General features: G+C 31.8%; 1 protein-coding gene across 2 annotated transcripts; it reads right to left on the bottom strand.

Annotated features, from left to right (window-relative positions):
- Nucleotides 1-6,129: 6,129 nt before the first annotated feature.
- On the bottom strand, nucleotides 6,130-13,580 carry LOC105117664 (probable receptor-like protein kinase At5g15080). 2 transcript variants are annotated; one of them, XM_011015406.1, is made up of 6 exons: nucleotides 12,648-13,580; nucleotides 10,719-11,056; nucleotides 10,434-10,569; nucleotides 9,349-9,485; nucleotides 9,144-9,267; nucleotides 6,130-6,896 (listed from the first exon to the last, which is right to left on the bottom strand). In XM_011015406.1, the coding sequence occupies exons 1-6, from the start codon at nucleotides 12,829-12,831 to the stop codon at nucleotides 6,391-6,393; spliced, it is 1,425 nt and encodes a 474-aa protein (XP_011013708.1). In that variant the 5' UTR covers nucleotides 12,832-13,580; the 3' UTR covers nucleotides 6,130-6,390. The 2 variants fall into 2 exon arrangements, with proteins under 2 accessions (XP_011013708.1, XP_011013709.1); XM_011015407.1 differs by having other exon boundaries at nucleotides 13,344-13,580.
- Between the last annotated feature and the right edge of the window lie 2,484 nt (nucleotides 13,581-16,064).

Genomic DNA, 16,064 nt, shown 5'->3' with positions numbered 1-16,064 from the left:
TGATTAGTACTTAAAAGTGCATTTTTATCATGGTTTTATATCATCATTTTGCACTTGAAGTATCAATAACTCCTTAACTAAAGCATGTTTTATAATAATATATCTAATAATACTTAATACCTTTAATTTATGGTAAATGTTCATTTTAAATGCAGACCAGACCTATCACATAAATGAAAGGATTAATTGATGACTTTAAGAACTTAAATTGCAAAGGCAAAGAGATGACCAAACTTAGAAAAGAGATGCCGGTGCAATCCAAACTAGAACACTGTTTCGTAATTAGATCATATCTGGAGCTACAGATCTCATATTTAGGTCTACTTTATATGGATGGAAAGGTAAGACATAGTCCTACAACTTTCATATGGAACCCAAGATCTAAAAAGGTCATTTTCAAGTCCAAATTAATGCAACAACAAAGAAGCCCGAAGTTGTCCTCTAGCCCGAGCACTGTTCAGTATTTTGGCCATATCTAGAGTTCTAGAAGTCAAAATGAGCTGAATTGTTTACACACGATAGCTGAGACAATTTCCTACAACTTTCATGTTTTCAAGTGGCTCCAATTTTGACGTTAGCAATGACGTTTCGGGCAGACAAGAGAAGATAAGGTTTGTCACCAAGTCAAGAGTTGGCCACCCACTTATCAATTAGTCATCAAATCAATAGTTCCCAATTTTGGCCTATAAAAAGAGGCATTTGCCATGCATTTAGGCATCTTGGTGTCCAGATCAAGATCGTGCTCTTCCTTTCTCTCTTTGTATTTTTTATAATGTTTATGTTTTGCTTTCATTAATATCAAGTTTATGCCTTTCATTTCCTTTCCTTTACTTACTTAACTCATCTTATTTATGTTCTTATTTTGTTTATTTATTTTTCTTTCTTTTATTATGTTTAGCTAAGTTTATTATGTCAAGGTGAAAAGGTTACATTAATGGTGTAAGAATAAGTATAGTGTCAACTTAATATGGACTTTAATGTTTGATACTAATATTTTTTATATTTGTTATCTTGTTCACTCTTTAATCCTTTGCTTGTTAAATGACTAATCTTTATTTATGTTGTATAACACTTGGTACAACAAATGCTTGGCACTTTCATAGTTCATACTGTATGGTATAACCGACACCTGAGCTATGAAAGGAACTTGATTTGTTGTTAACATAAGTTATAATCATGAATGCTTGACGAGATTTACAAGTACTAGCATTAATCGAATAAGATGACTAATGTAATCATGTTAACAATCTATAATCTAATTGGAACCTCCTTTCCGTGTGGTTTCCGATTGAAAAATAAGAGTTTATACTATACTTGTTTAACATACCATTAGTGGAACCTCTAACCTTGACATTTGTTATTATCATTGTTTAATCGTTACATTAATATTTCATCTCAAAGTTCTCATCTTCTTCTTCTTCTTCTCCTTCTTTTTCTTTATTATTGTTATTATTATTATTACTATTATTATTAGTATTACTACTATTATTATTATTGTTATTGTTATTATTGTTATTATTATTATTGTTATTACTATTATTATTATTGTTGTTGTTCTTATTGTTGTTGTATTATTTCTATTTATAATTTATACAATTAACCTCCTAGTGGTTCGACCCCGATCTGCACTTGGGAGAAGACATCAATCTTTCAGTCGTGTCAATAGGATACCTTTAATTTATGGTAAATGTTCATTTTAAATGCAGGCCTATCACATAAATGAAAGGATTGATTGATGAATTTAAGAACTGAAATTAAAAGGATAAAGAGATGGCCAAACTTAGAAAAGAGATGTCGGTGCAATCCAAACCGGAACACTATTCGGTAATTGGGTTATATCTGGAGCTATAGATCTTAGATTTAGGTCTACTTTATATGGATGGAAAGGTAAGACATAGACCTACAACTTCCATATGGAGCCTAAGATCTAGAAAGGCCATTTTCAAGTCCAAATTATTGCAACAACAAATAAGCCCGAATCTCTCCTCCAGCCCGAGCACTATTCAATATTTTGGCCATGTCTGGAGTTCTAGAAATCGAAATGAGTTGAATTTCTTACACAAGAAATCTGAGACAATTTCCTACAACTTTCATGTTTTCAAGTGGCTCCAATTTTGACATTATGAATGATGTTTTGGGCAGACAAGAGAAGATAAGGATTATCACCAAGTCAAGAGTTGGTCACCCACTCATCAATTAGTCATCAAATCAATAGTTCCCAATTTTGGCCTATAAAAGGAGGCATTTGCCATACATTTAGGCATCTTGGTTTCCAGATCAAGGTCATGCTCTTGCTTTCTCTCTTTGTATTTTTTGGAATGTTTATGCTTTGCTTTCATTAATATCAAGTTTATGCCTATCATTTCCTCTCCTTTACTTAGTTAACTCTTATCTTATTTATGTTCTTATTTTGTTTATTTATTTGTATTTCTTTTATTATGTTTAGCGAAGTTTATTATGTCAAGGTGAAAAGGTTACACTAATGGTGCAAAAATAAGTATAGTGTAAACTCAATATGGACTTTAATGTTTGATACTAACATGTTTTGTATTTGTTATCTTGTTCAATCTTTAATACTTTGCTTGTTAAATGACTAATCTTGATTTATGTTGTATAACACTTGATATAAGAAATGCTTGGCACTTTCATAGCCTATACTGTATGGTATAACCGACACCTGAGTTATGAAAGGAACTTGATTTGTTGTTAACATAAGTTATAATCATGAATGCTTGACGAGATTTACAAGTAGTAGCATTAATTGAATAAGATGACTAATGTAATCATGTTAACAATCTATAATCTGATTGGAACCTCCTTTGTGTGGTTTCCAATTAACTAATAAGAGTTTATATTATACTTGTTTAACATACCATTAATGGATCCTCTAACCTTGATATTTATTATTATCATTGTTAAATCTTTACGTTAATATTCCATCTCAAAGTTCTTATCTTCTTCTTCTTCTTCTTCTTTTCCTTTATTATTATTATTATTATTATTATTATTATTAGTATTAGTATTAGTATTAGTATTAGTATTAGTATTAGTATTAATATTACTATTACTACTATTATTAGTAATGTTATTATTATTGTTGTTGTTGTTATTGTTGTTGTTGTTGTATTATTGTTATTTATAATTTGTACAATTAACTTCCTTGTGGTTCGACCCCGGTCTTGCCGGGTTATTTATTACTTCGACACTCCTGCACTTAGGAGAAGACATCAATCTTTTAGTCGTGTCAACAAACATATAGGTTTATGGTGAATGTGCAGTTGGACCCAAAAGTTAATATGAAAGATCTCTTTCAATATGCCCAGATCACCTCATAAGGTAATGAAAGCATCAGCGTGTTTAAACATTGTATTCATTCGATCAAACATTATGGAGACTTGTAGTTCCTCTCCAATTATTTTTCCAATGATTTTCTCTTATGCTAAAGCTTTTGGGACAACCCCTATAACTTGAATACCTCCTAAAAATGTTGTTATTGACGCTCTCCCCATTAACCCAAGGCTACCTCCCTCATATACTAAATGAATCTTTCTCTCAGCTAGTACCTGACCAAGATGATTTGCTAATTCTAAAAACTTTATTTCCTTCCCAGGACTGGATCCATCGAAAACACAAATATTTCTTATGTGATGATTTGAGGAACCTATCATTTTTACACACTTCTATATTTATTGAATATATAGGTTGAGTAGAAATGAAGCGAAGGAAGAGAAGACTTTATAGATAAGAACTTGAAAATATAGTCATACCACCTATATATAGGCCAGCAGAAGTCTCATACTCTCTCTCTCTCTCTTTTTATTTATTTTTTATTTTTTTTAAAAAAGCATGTGTATATATAGATAGTTATAATTGTAGCTCTCACCTTTCCTTGGTTTTACGTCTAAGAATGGCATAAACGCCTTCTATAGATCGAGGATAGGCTTTCTATCCAGTTTTTTTTATGGAATTGTGGTCATAAATCATGAATTGCACGATGCACATCTCCACTAAGATGCGTCTCAAAAGTTAATATAAAATTATCTAAAGATTCCTTACTTAGGCCATCCTTAATGAATTGTATTTTATCTTCACGGTTTATAGATACCATTCCTAAAGAACGACATTGTGAATTACAAGTCCATCTCGCACATTAATAACAGACTTTCAATCGTTTTGCATGATATTTTTTTGCAATAGAGCTTTTACTAGTGATTAGTTTATGATGGATTCATGACTAATAAACTTAAGTAGCATAAGTATCTAATTTTCGAACTCATGTTTGATCAATTATTACTTGAAAAATATAAGTATTGATTAAATTCACTCTCCATTTTTTTTAATTGTTATGAATCAATTGTACATTTCTGATGTCAATGTTGTCATGTAATTAAATCTTACATGCTTAGTGAAGTTATTATATGATTAAGGTTAATTATTGTACACATATGCTAGATTAACCTAAAAGTAAGGATAGGTAGAAAAACTTGTTTTTTTATAGTTGGTTTATTTATGATCACAATCAAATTAAAAAACATATCTAATTCATTTATTGGTATTAATTATTCTTGAGAAACACTTTCTCAATGTTGATGTTAAAACCTCTCTTTTTATATTTTATAATTTGTTGAATCTACCTTTTTATTTTCAAAACTAATTTCTTTCATTTTCTCAATGTTCTATGTTGCTATTAATTAGTTTTGATCATAAACAAAATCCTCATTTTAATTACTTAATGTTTAAATTATGTATTAGGTGATTTTATCATGTTAGTATATTTTAGTGCATATTTACTTGGTTTGTTATAATCTAAATATAAATATTTTGTCTTGATTAACTAAGTTTTAATACTTGTATCTTTGTATGACAATACCTTTATTTTCTATGCTATAAATCATTAATTTTTTAAGGGTTTAAATTTGCATGAATTTGACACTCGTCAAATTTTTGGTATTGTTGTAGAAGATAGTAATCATTGTTTACATGAATTAAGCTTGTATTTTTGTTTACTTTGGCTTACATAATTGTATACCCAACTCTAACTCCAAAAAATAAAGACAACCTAGTGAGAAAGAGTTTAAGAAAATTTTCCATACAAGAACAAAGGCACTAAATTAATCTCCATAATAATTAAGCAATAAAAAAGAAATGATAAGAGTTGTGAGGGATTACATCAATGAACTTTTGCATCACCAAATACATTTTCTTTGACAAGTTAGATAGAGGAAAGCATAAATAAGCAAGAAGATTTCATTCCATATATTTTCTATTAAGTTCCACCATAACTCGTATAGCCATCCAACAACCTCACATTCTCAAGGAGCTTGTTGCTTTAAACTTTAACTCACAGCCACTTTACATCAATTTCCCATAAATTGTTGTTTAAGCTGTTCTTATTCATTTACTTCCTTCTTTTCATGGCTTTACAGGTGGTGATCTCCACAAGCATCCTAAGAAATTTCATATCGTTTGTTCAAGCATAAAACCCGTTGGGGTTACAAAAGAACAAATCAAGTTGAGAGCCTTTCCTTAAAATTGATTATATTATTTGCCCTTAAGGGAAGAGACATAACGATGTTTCCTAGAAAAATACTTACATTTAGGGTTGTAATTTTAAGAAAAGAAATCTGTAAACATAAAGCAAATGAATGAAATATCCTTGTATTAATATTATAAAAGAAATAAAAATCTACGTGCTTGCTGCACTTAACATCAAATTTCTAAGCAACTTCTAATTGAATACTTTTATGAGAGATTTAATCCCCGAGATAGGAACATGATACGTGCTGCCAGTGGAGGAGATATAGAAGACAAAACAAAACACTCAAGGTCGCAACGACAATGGATATATAATATGACTGCCAGTACTCAGCAGTTTAGCCCGACGATTAACACAGATACTCTTACCGCTTTGGTGACACGTAACTCGTAAGAAGTTAACACTAGTAAAATTTGGCATGATGCAAAGGAATGGAATCGATTCTTCCTAACTTAATCAAATTGATTCCTTGGGAATGATCTATACCCAGAACACAAGTATGATCCCTAATCTAATACTTACAATCCATCCTAGATGGAAGGATCATCCCAACTTGAGATAACTAAACCCGGCAGGTCTTTTCTCAACCTCTCATTCCAAAGCTGAATGTAGTTTGGTCAGGGCATTTCCAACCTACAAAAAACGATGAAACTACAGAAACAAAACATTGCACAATCAACAGTAGCGTCTCAGACTACCATCCTCTCAAAAAGGAAAAAGGAAAGAAGGAACATCCCGCATTATCTTCCAAAAACACCCCATAAGGCCTTTCAAGGTCCCAAGTATGATCTTTAACCAATACTATCATTCAAGGAAATGAAAGGGGTTGAAAAAGAAAGGACATGGACTCAATGCTATGGTTCTCCTGCTTTAGGAACGGGTGACCAGTAATAACTGTTACCATGATGACCATTGAATTTGGGGAAGCTCTTTGTTGGTTGCATATTCCTAGAAAACCCTGGCCGCACTCTATTTCCATTCTGAGCGCTTGGATTGGAGCTGCCTCGTTCTGATTGCATGGCTTGAAAGTACGATGAAGAACAGGCCATGTCCTTGAGGTAAGGCAGAGGCTTTAGGGCTTCAACTACATCACTCATCAGAGGTCTGGCTTTGGGGTCACGGTTAAGGCAGTGTGCAGCCAATTGGATTGCCTTCTGAGCACCTTTGATGGAGAAGCGTCCTTCAAGACGAGGGTCTATCATTCTGTAGAATCTTCTCCTCTCCCCTAGGTGTGGCTGTGCCCATTCCACCAGATTATGCTCACCATTTGGTCGGTGTTTGTCCATGGATCTTCGACCAGTCAACATTTCAAGTAAAACAACCCCAAAGCTATAGACATCACTCTTGGATGTGAGATGACCTGGCACAACATCAAGTGTAACAAGTATGGGAGGATTTTCATATAACCCAGCTCAAATAATGCAAGGCTTAATTACATGCTCACAGAAAATTATCCGCACATGATGGAGGGCTGCAACATCCATGTGTCTCATAGGTGCAAGGGAGATGAAAGAAATTTGACAAGTTCTTAGTTAGCCTGAATTTGATCCTAATAATGAAAACTCACTGGATTTTGTGATAAACAATAACCAATTCACCTTACCGACATTAGGAAACTGGCAATTCAGAAAACATTTAACCAAGACATTGCAGAATATGCACACATGCCTGAAAATCAAGGAGACAAGGGGACAAATTCTAATAATTTATTTTTTTTTTCTTTTGTAAGGGAAGAAATATACCATTCTTTATGTATTTCTAGCCGAATAAAAAAAAAATTGGATTGATTAATGTTGACAAAATTAGGAATTCCTAACGAATTGAAGATTATTGTGTATACCAAATTCAAACAAACTGACATTCTTATTTAATATTCCATTATTTATTATTACTGATCAATAAAACTATCTTAAAAAGGCGGGAGGAGGGGGATTTCATTTAATCAAATACAATTTGAAGGATTTTGTAGGTTCATTGATCAGGGCTTAGCAGAAGAACTTTATAAGTTTCCGAAAATTGAAGATAGAGATCAAGAAATTGAATTTCAATTATTTGTGGAAACATGTCAATGTATATGCAGACATGTCTGAAAATCAAGGAGACAAGGGAATCTGTCAATAGAACAATAGAAGATATGGATTTTTTTATTTTATTTTAGCAGAACAAAAAGATGATGATCCTAAGAAAGCATCTTCTTCTAAATGAAGTACAATACAACAAAATGTTGCAAAATTTTATGGATAGATCTTTATTTGACCACATAGAATAGTACTGTTGAAAACCCAAAATCTTCTGGAAGTCCCAGCATTCCATGATAGAAAAACAAACAATACTTGCCTATTTGTCAAAGAAAGCAGGCCCTTTCATGCTATACTTTCCATTGTTCAGTCCATAATTCCAACATTTATATTCACCATCAGTCCAGGGTTCCATATTTCTCAGCCACTAATAATGCAAGTACCCAATGTAATCTCAAGTATCCTGAAGTCTGACTTGATTAAGAGACAACTATGAAGCTTTCCATAACTTGGGTCCTCTTGCCATCTCATATGTTCTCTTGCCTAAAACATCTTTAATTTGAATCCCCCCATTCCCCAACATCTTAATTTGAAATTCTTTCAAGTCATTTTATTTCTTTACAAGTCCACATTTATTTCATTCTTGTTCTTTTGAAAAAGTAAATAACAGGTCTGAAACATAGCTCATTGTATGGTGGTGCAGCAGTGACAGCTAACAATGGTGAAATGGTTACAATGATAATGCAGAAATGAGTGAAGGCAGCAACAACATAATGTAGTGAAGGTTTGGAATTAGAAAGCAAGAAGCATTATGATGGCTGCATTCCAGCGACAGTAGCTAGGTAGATATAAAGGTGATGTAACAAAGTGTTAGTGGCAGTAAACAAGGTACTGCCAGTGACATTGGAGCAGAAGGGTGATATAATAAATCTTGGTTTTAGTTTCTGGTCAAGAGTAGTAAATTGTGGAGACAACATATTACTGGAGCAGAGGGGAAATTCTAATCCATTACTAGGTGACTAGTCATAAAGATGACAAAATGAATGAAGGGGACTATCTGGAGAGTTTGAATGCCACATCAATAGAGCAGTGTAGCAAGTGATGCTGTTGAAACAGCAGTTGAATTAGTTGCAGGGGTGTGAGATGGTGGTGGTTGTGGTTGTAATAGCTACATGATGAAGGTCATTTGGTGAAACTTGGGAGTTTTTGCTCCTCACGACAATATAATTATGTATTCTTTTCCACATCAAGAAAGTAGTTAAATTTCATTGTTCCTCTCACATTCACACAGCGCACACACACAACTGAATTTCAATGTTGACAGACAAAGATGAACAAAGTCATGCTACCACTGAGAAATGGAACAAGTTCTGGAGAAACTCGGCAACAAGAAATTCAGTTTTTTGTTAATCATGTATAAAACCATGGTTTACATTCAATTAAGAGAATAAAGCCTATATGCAGAAGATTAATGTTTAACATGCTCAACTGTTATCAATACTTGGGCTAACACGCTAGATTACATCTAATCACAAGCACAAAACCTGTAATGATGCAAAAGACTGACACACAATGTTTAACATGCTCACCTGTCATTACATACTCGGGGGCTGCGTAACCATATGTTCCCATGACGCGGGTAGATACATGAGTCTTGTCCCCTTCTGGACCATCTTTGGCAAGTCCAAAATCAGAAAGCTTGGCATTGTAGTCCTGGATAGGTCTAGCAATACTTTAGAAATGGATACAACAATGGATAAATAACAGATTATTTTCATAAAACTAGTCACTCACTGCATCTAGTAGGATATTAGATGTTTTGAAATCTCGATATATCACTGGCCGTTCAGCTTCCTCATGAAGAAAGGTAAGGCCCTTTGCAGCGCCAAGCAGTACTTTCATTCTGACAGACCAGGGAAGAGGCAGGGATCCTGCTTGCATCAAACATATTACTCCCAAAAATGTGCAATGATCTATCTAATAACAGAACCTAGTATTGTATCTGTATTTCCACCACACCTAAATCAGGACAATAAGGATTATGTGTGTGCACACATTTTATGGAATGCATTATCTCCATAAATTGGTCTTCTATGTAAATACACTTTCCCTATTTACTGTGATGAATATATATGGCAGCTTTCCTAGGTCATTCAACTAAATACTTTATTCTAATCCTTTTAAATTAATTGCAATTCATGAAATGTTTATGTTTGGCATAAATACAACCTCCAGCAAGCATGAGAAAAAAAGGGAAAAAAAAAAAACCATAGACACTCTGAGAGAGAGAGAGAGAGAGAGTGCAAGAACTCTTCCCATAAGAGAAGTGCATTGAAAATTTAATTAATTATGGCACCCCTTTTATATAGTTTCTTAGAAGGATGATGCATTACATTTATGAGCACCAACCTGTTCCAAAACAAGTTTTGATTTTACATGCAACATATTAATTTGACATTTTCTACACAGGCAATAAAATTTAAGGCATGCACTGACTTCATTTCACACTATATGTGACTGTGAAGGTGAGGTCTTTCAATTAAAAAATAGGAAAATGTAGAAAAGGATGAAAAGAACATCACTTGTAGGTATGATACCATCCTAGAAATAAATTGTATAGCATAAACTGGAAAATTTATTAATTTCTTTGAGCTAATAAACTCAGTCCTGATTACCGATAAAAACTGGCCAATGCTTCTTTTCCTAAATTATCTTCTTACTTTAAGCTCTCATTAGTTAACCAACCAATCAAAAGATTTGACTGAATGATTTTACAGGCTGTACACTCATTTATAGATGGCTCATTGAAGCATCTACCAGTTTAGGAGAAAACACAGGATAGGTAACCAAAAATGTAGAATAATAAGCTCATTACATACTTCTAAAGAGGTGATTCTCCAAGCTTCCTCGAGGCATAAACTCATAGACTAGAAGTCTTTGATCTTCCTCAATGCAATAGCCAATTAATTTAACCAAATTAGGATGAAGAAGGTCACCGAGATAATTAACTTCAGCCTGCCATGTAAAAAAGAAGTATCCTTCAACCATAAATGCAGAAATACCACAAGCAATTATTGTAGACCAAACATGCAAGTGAAACATATGGGCACGTGCATGCATGTGTATGTACATGAATAGACTAAAAAAGATGTGAGATTTCTTACAAGCCATTCTTTATGTCCCTGAAGTCCATCATGGTTGAGAGTTTTTACAGCAACAGATAGCCCTGTGCCAGGTTTCACTGGAGCAGTTCCATTCTCATTAATCCAACCTTTGAATACGCAACCAAACCCTCCCTCGCCAAGAATACTCTCAGGCCTAAAATTCCTTGTTGCTGATTTGAGCTCATTAAAGGAGAATTTTCGAAGCTGAGAGGAAACTTTAATTTCCTCGCCGATATTGGGAGTAGATGGAGAACTTTCAACATTGCTAGTGCTCGAGGATGATCCCACTTGAACAGCTGGTTGGTCTCTACTGGAATCATTTGTTGTTTTGCTTTCCGCTGAATCACAAATGAAAACAAATACCATCACTATATCTGGTTTTTCGGTAATCAACTAATCTATACTTTCAAATACAAACTCAGATACTGCATACAACCTGAGAGATGAATATATACATTTCCAGAAACAGCATAAACCAGAAGAGACATGTCTTTTTACAAATATGTAGAGAAAGACACGCACGGGCATCTTTGAGGTTAAATAGCACCTATACTAGTGTAGGTTTACTTTAAACCATCCATGCATTTTTATTAGTTAAAACATTCCAACGCATAACAACACCAAATCATGACTGAAGTTAGTTGCATTTCGTCTCTTTGAGAGATAAGAACATGCTGAGACACCGATGGTGCTTCAATGCATGATTAGTATCTTGATTTCAATTGAATGAACTTTTTTTGTTTTATCATCTGTGCGAGCAAAATAAAAACCTTTAGATTCATTTGCAAGAAAAAAAAAAAATTGATTCAAGAGTAGTTTTTTTAAAGGTACATTACTCTTGTATAAGATAGTTTGTGCATTGAATTCAATATACTAGGTAAGAATTTGCTAAGTTGTCTGTTCTGGATTCTAGTGGAATCATCCATTCATTTGTTTTCTTATTTTAACAACTTCTGGGTATGAAGTGAAACCTTCATAAAATTGGATATTTACCCCAAAGCCTACAATAGAGTTGGTCACATGTTATGTAATTTTGAACACTACAAGAGTTCTGTTCTCAAATACAAATGTGAACATAAAATTTATGACTGCTGTCAATAAATGATTAGAAGGGTTGCAAGTTTCCTGAAATATTTAATAATGCACAATGCTCAAATGCTCAACAAACATCATCTGTTTTATATGCCATGTACTAACATTGGGAAACTAAAAAAAATTCAAAAAGAATCATCCATATAAATCTAGCAAGAAAAGTATTTTGAACAAGAATATATTATAATGCCACAAAACTTTGATGTTTTTTTTATATCAAGTATCTTAAACATTTTACATCATGATCCAACCAACATATTTTGCAAACCAGCATTTGAGAATTAAGACTGAGCATAGCAAGCTCCAACCACTGAGCCCCTGTATATATTGCATTGTTTGACTCATTTCAGCTTCCAAGATAGCAGCAAAATAATTAGTGTAAATTACAACAAGTGGCCAAATTTGGTTGATAGACAAAGGATAAAATCAAAACCACCAATTAACTGTCTCAACCAAAGTAAGTAATTAAGCACTTACCAAAATCTGAAACCCCTTCCCATAAAAATTGAACAAATGGAGAATAACATCGCATCAAAACACTCTGACAGTAGTACTAATCAAATTTGAATAAGGAGAATAAATGACAGATACGATAAAGACCATATTCTCGCAGAGTGATGCACTTGCAAAACCAAAGAATTGAATAAATATATAGTATGATTCAACATCCATGTGGCACCAAACAAGTACAATTAAAGAATGATTATAACATGTTATAATCAAAGCATGAAAAAAATATTTAATTTTCTTGTTTATAATAGTATTCAAAAACACAATCAAAACATTCAAACAAACCGGTAAGATGAAACTAGTTATAGCGAATAAATCAAATTATACCATATTGTGTGCTAGTGCCACTTATGGAGCTATCAACCCTTGTTCTTGAAGAAATGCAGCTCCCAATGAACCTAAACTTAATCCAACATCCACTTTCCTCAGCTTCACCATCTTTCTTCTTCTTTAACTTTGATTTTCCCACAGTCCAATCAGCCACGTTGATAGAATCAGGACCTAACACCATCTCTTTGGAAACTAAAAAATGAATTACAATACCATATCTCACAACTACCTCAGAGCACCAACTGCAGCTCTTTCAATTCTCCTAAGCCTTTACCAACCCAAACCCAGTCAGGCATGACCCGAATTACCACTCACAATCAAGCCTCATCAAACAAAAACAAAACCCAGAAAGAAAAAACCAAACAAACCAATCAAAACTCTAATAAACCTTGAAATGAGACTATCTTTTTAACTTACAGCAACAAATTCAAAAAACCATCACTATCACTCAAATCCACATAACAAAATATATGTTTTTAGAAGGCTAAAGATACTGAAATGCACATGACCCAGAACACAAAATGTAAATGCAAGGAAAGGACCACCATCAACAGTAAAGTAATCTTTAGAACTAACATAAGGATAGAAACTTTGGAAAAACCCTAGAAAATTCTGAACCAAACACAACGAACAAGCACACAAATGAACAGTGTGGGTCAAAAATTTAAAATTATCAGGTTGGTTTCAGCTCACCAAACAAAAATACAAAGTTTTTCATCACTCACACCGTACATTACCAAGTCAAGGGCAATCTCCACAAGAAATCTTGCTTTCGGAGGTTACAGCATAGAAAAGTATGGGGTTTTGAAGACCATGGAAAGAGAAACGTGCGTTACATGTGAAGAGGTGTGTGTGTGTGAGAGAGAGAGAGACAGAGAGAGAGAGAGAGTAAAAACAACAAGGCAGTGAGACACTGGGCAGGCAGGCAGGCTAGCTTTAAATGTCTTGCTCCGGGGATTTTTATTTTATTTCTTTTTTGTCATGTGTTTTTGTCGTTATCACACTTCAAAATTGTAAAGGATACACAGCTCTTTTCTCTTTTTTCTTTTTTCTTTTTTTAAAGATAAGGTTGTTTCAAAAAAACATTATTAAAAAAATAATTAAAGTAATATATTATTTATTTTTAAAATATATTGAAAATACTAAAAAAATATAAATTTAAAATAAAAAAATAAAAAATCAATTTTTTAAAATATAAAAATAATTCAAGTTTGTTTGAGGCTTAGTATTTTTAAAATATTTTTTATTTAAAAATATATTAAAATAATATTTTTTAACTTTTAAATTTAATATCTATATATTAAAATAATTTTAAAATATCAAAATAACTTGAAATAAATTATATATATATATATATATTGATATATTTTTAAATATATTTTTAAAACACAAAGAACATGATAGTGTCAACAGCAAAAAACTATAAATATATTGACCAAAATAGTAACCTAAACAACCCACGACAAAGAGAGAAAAACCCAATGGCTTAGTGCCATCAAAATATTTGGGGTCATATTGAATAAATAAAAGTAATTGGATTCGAAGTAGAAGTAGAATTTCTTAGAGTTATAAAAATCTAACATCCAGCAAAAAAATAATTTAATTAATATATAATATAATTTAAAAATATTTTTATTATCAAAAGACAATATAATATAAGAGTAAGAAACCGTTTAGAAACGCAGTTCAATTTGCATTCTCAAAAAAATTTAAAAAAATTTAAAAAAATTTAATATGATTTGTATGTTTTGGATCATTTTGATGTGCTCATGTTAAAAATAATTTTAAAAAATAAAAAAATATTATTGGCATGCATTTTGACATGAAAAATTATTTGAAAAGTAATAACTATCACACTACTAAACACATTCTAAAAACATATTTTAATTTTTATTGTTAATTATAATCGGGTGTATTCATGAAAATTGCATTACTTCATCTCTGGGGTGGTGCTATAATGGACCAAACTTTCTTTAAATACGTAAATGTGCAAGGGAATCAGTGATAACTAGTAATTTAACATGCGTTTCATTACGAGTGAGATAAATTTTTGAATATATATATATAAGTTTTTCAAAAAAAATCAATTTTAATTATAAATTAAAAAATTTATACCTATATTTAATTAAATACATTTCTAACCATTTATGCCAATAAATATAAAAAATAAAGTATTAACGTGTTTATTAAACTCATCTTGCTACAGGTCAAATATTTTTTTATAACACAAAAGAATTAATATATAAGTATTATTACTGTGTTTTTAACATTAAATAAAAAATATAACCGTGGATCAAAAAATCGATACTTATTTAAATATCATATGCATTAAAATGTATTAAATATCATATGCATTAATAAAAACATGTAAAATTTTAAACTAATTTTTAATGTAGTAGAAGAATTGAACAATGTTATAATACTAGTAGTAGTAGTAGTAGTAGTAGTAAAAAAAAAAGTTGATGAGAACTTTGAAATGGAAAATCAATATAAAGATTAAACAATGATAACAACAAATATCAAGATTACAGGATCCACTAATGGTATGTAAAATAAGTATAGTGTAGACTCTTGTTATTTAATTAAACCAAGATGCCTAAATGCATGGCAAATGCCTCCTTTTATTGGCCAAAATTGAAAACTATTGATTTGATAACTAATTGATGAGTGGGTGGCCAACTCTTGACTTGGTGACAATCTTTATCTTCTATTATCTACCCAAAATGTTATTGATAACGTCAGAATTGGAACTACTTGAAAACATGAAAGTTGTAGGAAATTATCTCAACTTTTTAGAAGAAAAAAAAAGGTCATTTGGACTTCTAAAACTCTAGATATGGGCTAAACATTGAACAATATTTTGGTTGAAAGACATATTCAGACTTCTTCGTTGTTGTTACAATTTGGACTTGAAAATGACCCTTTTAAATCTTGAGCTCCCATAAATGTTGTAGATTTGTGTTGTATAACACTTGGTACAATAAATACTTGGTACTTTCATAGCCCAACCGTTTGATATAACCAACACTTGTGCTATGAAAGGAACTTCATTTATTATTAACATAAATTATAATTATAAATACCTGACAATATTTTACAATTATTAATATTATTCGAATAAGATAACTAATGTAATCATGCTAACTATTTATAATATGATTGGAATTTTCTTTGTGTGTGGTTTCTAGTTGAGTAATAAAAAGAGTTTATATTATATTTATTTGAAATACTATTAGTGGATCTTCTAACTTTAATATTTGTTATTATTATTTAATCTTCACATTAATCTTACATCTCAAAGTTCTCTTTAACTTATTATTATTATTGTTATTATTATTGTTGTTGTTATTTATAATTTAAATAATTAACTTTTTTGTGGTTTGACCCTAGTCTTCTAGGTTATTTATTACTTTG

This window comes from Populus euphratica, unplaced genomic scaffold (genome assembly GCF_000495115.2).
Source record: "Populus euphratica unplaced genomic scaffold, PopEup_1.0 scaffold1465.1, whole genome shotgun sequence".
NCBI lineage: Eukaryota > Viridiplantae > Streptophyta > Magnoliopsida > Malpighiales > Salicaceae > Populus > Populus euphratica.
The sequence above is the reverse complement of the archived record's forward strand: the minus strand, read 5'-3'. Positions and strand labels throughout refer to the sequence as shown.